Source organism: Nicotiana sylvestris, chromosome 7, assembly GCF_000393655.2.
Source record: "Nicotiana sylvestris chromosome 7, ASM39365v2, whole genome shotgun sequence".
In the NCBI taxonomy this organism is placed as follows: domain Eukaryota; kingdom Viridiplantae; phylum Streptophyta; class Magnoliopsida; order Solanales; family Solanaceae; genus Nicotiana; species Nicotiana sylvestris.
The window spans coordinates 147,108,300-147,116,048 of NC_091063.1; the positions used below are offsets into that span (position 1 = coordinate 147,108,300).

Here is a 7,749-nt window from a genome sequence, read left to right on the forward strand (position 1 = left end):
CCCTTCTCCTCCGCAGTTGCCGCATGAAACCTTGTACTTCTTTGAATTTATTTCATCATATGTTTTGTATCTTTCATTTTGAGGTCTTCCTGACTGCCTTTTCCCTCCTTTAGGTGGATTTACTACTTCTTCAGTTATATGTTCTGGCACATTCCATTTGCTTTCATCAGACAGAGGATTTACTGGTATTTTATAAGTACGCAAGAGGTTCACCCTTGTGTAATAAGGAGAACAATATTATTCAAAAGACTCATCCCTGTGTCTTAAAGCAGCCAAAGCATGTGGACAAGGTAGTTCATCAAGCTGGAATTGCCCACAACTACATCTCTTATTTTCAAGACAAACAATATAGCGCTTCATACCATCTATTACTGTATGGATGTAGTCTATTGAAGCCCTCACCTACGAGTACATTACAAACAAAAAAACAATTCATATACGGTTAAAATCAAAATATCTACAAAATATCTATATTGTCCTGTTTATGAATTTGATTCAATAAATAATCAGATCTTACTCTAAGCTTGTGCGACAATGTTCTGTTATCATCCAACTCTTTGTTGAATTTGTACCCAAGGTATGTGAATGTACCCTTTGCTTTCAATAACTTTTCTTTTTCCAACGTTCAAGAAGGGTCCTCATATACTCTAATAGTTCTAGTATCGGCAACTCTCTTGCATATTTTGTTATAGCATTCAACGACTTTGCAATGTTTGATGTCATAGTCCAAGTTCTGTTCACCGTAGCATGTACTCGAGACCATCTATGATAGCCAATATCGTATAAGTATGCTTTAACATGGGGGTCAATCTTCTCAATCTTTGACATCCTTTCATTAAATTCATCAAGTGTGTATGACCGTGCCGTGACAAAGTATAATTCACTTAACTTAAGATGTCCCTTCTTGAACTTTGCCCGTATATTTGTCCAAATATGCCACATGCAAGAATAATGTGGCATGCTGGGATAAACAATAGATGTTGCCTTCAAGATACTCTCATTCCGATCCGAAACAACACACATATTTGGTCTTTCACCATACACGAGTTTGAATTGCTCAAAAAACCACTTCCATGATGAGTCATTCTCTGAATCAACAACAATATATGCCAATGATAATATGGTACCTACATTATGTGGCAAGAAGCAATTAATTGGCTGCAGGAAAAATGCAGAAGAAGACATATATATACAAACTACAACTTTTCTACAATATATCTACAATTAATCTGCAAGTATTACAAAAAAATATGCAAGCTATAATACTTCTACAATAAAACTTCAGTACCTGCTGCATCCATTGTACTGGCTGTTAGAATTATTCCCTTGTATGCTAACTTTGAAAAGGTTTCATCAACTACTACAACTGGCCTACAATATTCCCAACCACTGATTGACGTACAAATCGCAACAAATACATACAAGAAGCAGTCATCGTCTGTCTTCTTCAATTTAACTATAGACCCCGGATAAGTCTTCTCTAGAATATACAAATAATTAGGCAATTTGCTGTAGGAGTCAGAAGGATGACCTCTCAAAAACTGTAAAGCCTTTCCCTTTGCTCTCTAGGGTTGCATGTAGGTTAGATTCACGCCGTGTTCAGACAACATGTCAAATTGAATGTCTTTTGGGGTGTAAATTGTCTTAGGATCAGAATATTTTGGAATAACCATGCTACCAACTACCATGACAGTAGATTTGCGTTGTATGAATATTGTCCATTAAAGAACATGTGTGCTGGCTGTCGAAATTTCTGACCTTGAACATTGCAGAATCATTTATGCTAGTTGCCTTGAAGAGCCATGTACAGTTTTCACCAACACATATCAGCTAGTAGCTACAAAATAAATAAATTTTAAACAATGGGTTAAAATTTAGATTAAAAAATTGTTTTAGCTTAAACGATTACATTATAAAATCTATATACAACATAACTATAATTCAACTACAATTCTGTTAAACATTATCACAAGGAAAAACCGAAGAAGTAAAAAATTACAAATAAACTACAAAATTAAAAAAATAATAATCTTTGACTATTCATATGTTCATACCTTCTAGAACTAGATCTTTAACCCTGAATTGGAACTTGTGCATGACAGAATAATGCTTCATTGCAGTTGCAATTATTTCCTTGTCTTGGTATACTTGTCATAATTCAATAGAACTTGGTGTACTATCTGTTATTATTATACTTTCATATTCCTCTATAACAGGAGATGTTGACATATCAAGTAACTTTAGTATTCAAGACGAACCTACATGAAAATAAATATAAATACTGTTATGACCAGTTTGTAGAAATTTTGTAGATAATTTATAGAAAGGTTGAAATTCAGTATTTTATATTAATTTTTCAAATTATATGTAGTTTTATTGTAGAATAAATGTAGAAATTTTGTAGATATTATAGAAATCCATACTGATATATATGTAGTTTATTTGAAGATAAAATGTAGATAAAGTGTAGTTCATTGACATTGTACCAGAATTTCAATGAAAAAAATAACATCACACACCTGCAGCTGTGTTCTCATTGGTGATACTCAATTCCATATTGAAATCGTGAACAGTTATACATAGCGAATATGATCCTAAGTTTTTGTTTTCCTTTTTCGTCTCCATGTATACACGAACATCCATATCGTTCCTAATTTCCATTGGAGGACAATGCTCGTTGAGAATGTGTTTGATTTCTATAATTTTTTTGGATGTATCAATCATTAATTGCTGTGCTATTGTAGAAATCAGTAGACTATAACTCGCATTCTCATCGACTGCAATGCCATCGACCTGAAATTCTCTAAATCTCCCACAACTATCCCAATTCCCATTCAGTTGTAGCATAATTGGTATTTTCGCCATAATTGCATTTGTTGCAGAAGAATTGTAGAAGATTTTGTCGTTTTTGATTTGTGAAATCAGAGAAAATGTTGAAACAAAGTGTATCGCGAAAACAGAGTATGGAAATTTTGTAACGAAGCCGACGATAATTATTACTGTGCATGATTTACGTTGTGGAAGATCTGGAAGAATATTTAATTCCTCCTTTCTAGCGCGCCTAAATAAATAATCCTACAGCTACAATGATTCCTTATTTAATGCATTGTATATGTAGAAATACTATTAGCATGAAAGGTAATATGCAAACTATGAACATATTTGGTAATATAGTTTCCTATATGGTATAGGAACGAAAATTAATCTTTTCAATATGCCAGCGGCAATGTCATCATTGATTGATCAGTATTCCTTATAAGTAGCTGTATTTGAGGCATTTGATCGCAGTGAATTTTGACGTATAACAAGGTTTTGATTGATCGCAGTGAATTTTGAAGTATAAAATTGTGAGTGTTCTTTCTATTTTTTTCATCCATAAATCATGTTTTCTGTGAATGGAGACCTTTAGATAATGAAATAAGATTTTTAACTAAGAACATTGATTGCGAATTTGCGATGATGAATTGTTGGAGCAAAAATGTAATGACCCAGCCGGTCGTTTCATGAGTTACCACTCTGTTTCTCCCATTTCTGCTTCTTTATATCTTGTTCAGTTATATTATGTAGTATCGGGTTGGTTGGTTTGGGTTCGGGGTGGTTTTGTAGAGAAATGAGACACTTAGTCTCTTTTGAGTAAACTTGAGTTGGAAAAGTCAACCAAACGTTGACTTATGTGGAAAAGATATCGGATGTGACTTTCGATGGTTCGGATAGCTTCGTTAGGTGATTTGGAACTTAGGAGCGTGATCAGAATGTATTTTGAAAGCCCGTGGTAGATTTAGGCTTGAAGTGGCGAAATTGGAATTTTGGGTGTTTTCTGGGTTGGTAGTGGAAATTTTGATATAGGGATCAGAAGGGAATTCCGGAAATTGGAGTAGGTCTTTGTGTCATTTGTGACGTGTGTGCAAAATTTCAGGTCATTCGGATAAGGTTTGATAGATGTTTTGATCGAAAGCGGAATTTGGAAGTTTTGGAAACCTTAGGCTTGAATCTGAGGGTGTTTTGATGATTTGATGTTGTTTTGAGTGTTCCGAAGGTTTAAGTTTGAATAGTATTATGTGACCTATTCGTACTTTTGGTGGAGGTCCGGGGGGCCTCGGGATGAATTCGGAAGATTTTCGGAAAAGTTTGGCTTTGAGTACTCGGAGTGCAAGTTCAGTGATGGGATGCATGAAGAAAGAGTGAAAGTGAAGATTGACAGTCAAGTGGTCCCCAAAAGGGATAGTTTCAAGTATCTTGGGTCTATTATTCAAGACAACGAGACGAATGAAGAGGATGTTTCTCACAATATTGGAGGGGGGTGGATGAGATGGAGGCTCACCTCGGGGGTTTTGCGTGATAAGAATGTGCCACATGCACTTAAGGGCACGTTCTACAAAGTGATGGTTAGACCGACTATGTTATATGAGGCTGAGTGCTTGCTCGTCAAGAAATTCCATGTCCAGAAGTTGAAAGTCGCCAAAATAAGGATGTTGAGATGGATGTGTAGATATACCAGGAAGGACAAGATTAGGAATAAAGTTATTACGGATAAGGTAGAAGTGGCATCTATGGAGGACAAGTTGCGGGAATCTAGGTTGAGATGGTTCAGGCATGTGAAAAGGAGAGACATAGATGTTCCGATGAGAGGGTGTGAGAGGTTGTCCATGGCAGGTCTGAGGAACAAAAGGGATAGGCCTAAGAAGTACTGGGGAGATGTAGTTAAGCAAGACATGATATTGCTCCAGCTTATCGAGGATATGACCCACGATAGAAAGGTGTGGAGGTTGAGGATTAGAGTTGTAGGTTGACAGATAGTAGTGTGTTCCTCCTAGGCTTACCAGTAGAACTAGGACTATTTTTGTATTATCTTATTCATGGTTCTTTACTATTACTTGTTGTGTCACTCGCACTGTTACCATAATACATTGTTGTTACTATTTCTTGCCACTTGTTTCTTTATCTCCACTGTTCTTTGAGCCGAGGGTCTATCAAAAGCAACCTCTCTATCTCTATAAGGTAGGAGTAAGGTCTACGTACACACTACCCTCCCTAGACCCCATTTATAAAAATACACTGAGTTTTTTGTTGTTGTTGTTGTTGTTATTGTTGGAGCTGAATTTTGATCTTTCACTCCTATGAACCCAAAAGGAAGAGTATACATGCTTTTTATCACGTCAGGATCCAGGGGATAACAGTTATCAATTGCCAAGTTCTGAAAAGGGTAATTAAAATTACGAATAGTTTAAGGATGTAACTAATAATTCGTGTCAAGTTTAAAAGGTTTTAAATATTTTTCCATTCTTTAATCACTAATTATTGAGTTTATCCATCCCATGGCATTCTTATATTGGCTGGCGAATTGTATGATCACCAGTTGTAGACTGTATAAGAGTTTTAAGCAAACTTTAATTTGGAACAGATTGAAGCAACTGTGTTTTTTTCCAATTTACTAAATAAAACCAACATGTTGTTGTTATTGGTCCCCTTAGCCCTCAGGTCCCTTGAATCGTTCAACCTCACTGCCTTACGAACCCCCGTCATTCTTATGGAATTTTTCACCATCGCAATGGATGAAGTAACAATTTAATCTTGCGTAAGGATTCAGACTCTCTCTCTCTATATATAAACAAATTCAATAACTATTCAAAACCCAAAAACTTTAAATCTAGCTCCATCGTGGTGACATTTGCCCACAAGCTATGAGTAGGTTTCTTCAATATATTTGCCTTGATGGCTACATGAAAGGAGAAAAAACGTACATAATTTAAATGGCTACTTGACAATTGACATGCGAGCTGTCATGGGATGCTTTCCAGCCACGCCCCCATGACCCTTTAGACGTGCCCTATGGCAACATGGCAAGCCTCCCAACACCCAGCGCCATGGTCGGCCCCGTGGTCTCGGCAGCGCCAAGTGACCAGCGCGCATGTGCCTCTATTGTCCCACCGATAGCCCTCGTCAGCGCATGACAATAGTGCCACGTGCACCGACAATGTGGCACACACAGACAATGCCGCGTGCCCAGATCCTAATGCTAAGTACCAGCGCCCAGTCACAGGCAGACGCAACTAGTGCTGCGTGTGTCGACAACACCGCGCAGACCCTGACGCGAAAGACAAAGTTGCTGCCAACGGACCTGTTTCTACGTTGTAGAAAACTAAGTTCTTTTTCATTGTAAATATAGAGTAGTTTCATTTCATTTACTTTCAGTTGGCTCCTACAGCTTAGATAGGTCAACTCATGTAACTTTGGTTTTTATTAAGCATTATTAGGGGGGATTAAGCAATCAAATATTCAAGAAAGCAAATATTTCTCTGTACTGGTGTGTCTCCCCCTCGACACCGTGTAGTCTTTTGTAATAGATTTCACTCATCAATGCAATCAAGATTTCATTCTCAATTCTCGTTTCAGCTTCCGCAATTGCTCTTGACATTGATTTTCTCCAACGTCACTGATAATCTCGTTTAGTGTACGGAGGGGACCTCAATTGGAGGACAACAACCACATTGACATCGGTTGCTTAGCCTTTCGTTGCCCTTCCAAGGAACCTCAGGAAGGCGCCGCGTAACAGTTGGTATTAGGGCCTAGCCTCGACATCGGATGAGAGAACACATTGCCATTACCACCATTTCTGACCATGGTAAATCATGGGGATCGCATTGCGGACCTTGAAGAGACGGTTGACTTATTACGACCCATCGTGGATATGTGCCTAAACTAAGAACCAACTTAGTGCAAAGGTTGGATGACCTGGACAGCAGAATGCGGTAGGCCAAAGTTGACATAACAAACATCAGTAGTTACTTTGAAGGAGACCGGCAAATGGCAGCCACAGAAGTAGCCGAAATTTATGGCAAATTCGAGGACCTACAACAGGAGCGCGTCGAGAATTTAGCCCATAGAGAACAAGATGCAGACAAGGTGATTTCCATGCAGCAAACCATATACAACCTGACAGGCCAACTCAATTTTGTCAATGCTGCCCTACAAAGCCTGCTTCGAGGAGGCAAAAACCAAATCAAGGGTGCTGTGAAACTCGCCTCTGTGCCACAAAAGCTGAAAATTCCGGAGCCAAAGCCATACAATGGATATCGGGATGCAAAAGAAGTGGAAAACTTCATCTTCGACATGGAACAATACTTTGATAACGTGGGCGAGTTGGAAGAAGCAAAAAAGGTAGCAACTGCTGCCATGTATCTTCGAGGTGATGCTAAACTCTGGTGGCGAGTGAAATACAAAGCCATCAGGGCCAAGGAAGATACTTTTAAGACATGGGAAGAACTAAAGTCAGCCATACGCCTGGAGTTCTTCCCCGAAAACATTGAATACAATGCACAGAGAAAGCTACGGGAGCTCTGCCAGACCCGGTCAGTGCAGGATTTCTCCGTGCTCATGCTAAGCATACAAGATATGGGGGACAAAGACAAACTCTTTGCATTCATAGAAGGTCTGAAACCCCATGCTTATATGGAGATGCAAAGACAAAGGGTAGATACCCTGCCCAAGGTGATGCAAGCTGCAAAAATGCCTTGGGAATTATCATATAGAAATTCAGAAGGATAGGCCCCAGCCGCCTGTCCCATGGGGATATAATAGGAGGTAGCCTAGCAATGGTGGCTCTAGAAGAAGTGGAGGAGATCAAAGTGCAACCAAATCTAAGACTCCTTCTCCAAGCAGTGATAATGCTGCATCGGTCAACAATTAGGGGAGGAAGCTCCCTTCAGAATGCCTTCATTGCGGTGGGACACATCATAACAATGAATGACC

The 7,749-nt window shown here is 38.6% G+C and overlaps 2 protein-coding genes across 2 annotated transcripts; both read left to right on the forward strand.

The window, feature by feature from the left end:
• The first annotated feature begins 4,166 nt into the window (after positions 1-4,166).
• Positions 4,167-4,790, forward strand: LOC104228968 (uncharacterized). The gene has a single exon (XM_009781526.1). It carries the CDS (start codon positions 4,167-4,169, stop codon positions 4,788-4,790), a length of 624 nt encoding a protein of 207 aa, XP_009779828.1.
• Positions 4,791-6,804: 2,014 nt separating this feature from the next.
• On the forward strand, positions 6,805-7,545 carry LOC138873922 (uncharacterized). Its single transcript, XM_070152411.1, has one exon. The coding sequence runs from the start codon at positions 6,805-6,807 to the stop codon at positions 7,543-7,545; it is 741 nt and encodes a 246-aa protein (XP_070008512.1).
• The last annotated feature ends 204 nt before the right edge of the window (positions 7,546-7,749 follow it).

What these genes read in the sequence shown, in the direction of transcription:
- LOC104228968 (XM_009781526.1), top strand. Translation starts at nt 4,167, where the DNA reads ATGCATGAAGAAAGAGTGAAAGTGAAGATTGACAGTCAAGTGGTCCCC.
- LOC138873922 (XM_070152411.1), top strand. Translation starts at nt 6,805, where the DNA reads ATGGCAGCCACAGAAGTAGCCGAAATTTATGGCAAATTCGAGGACCTA.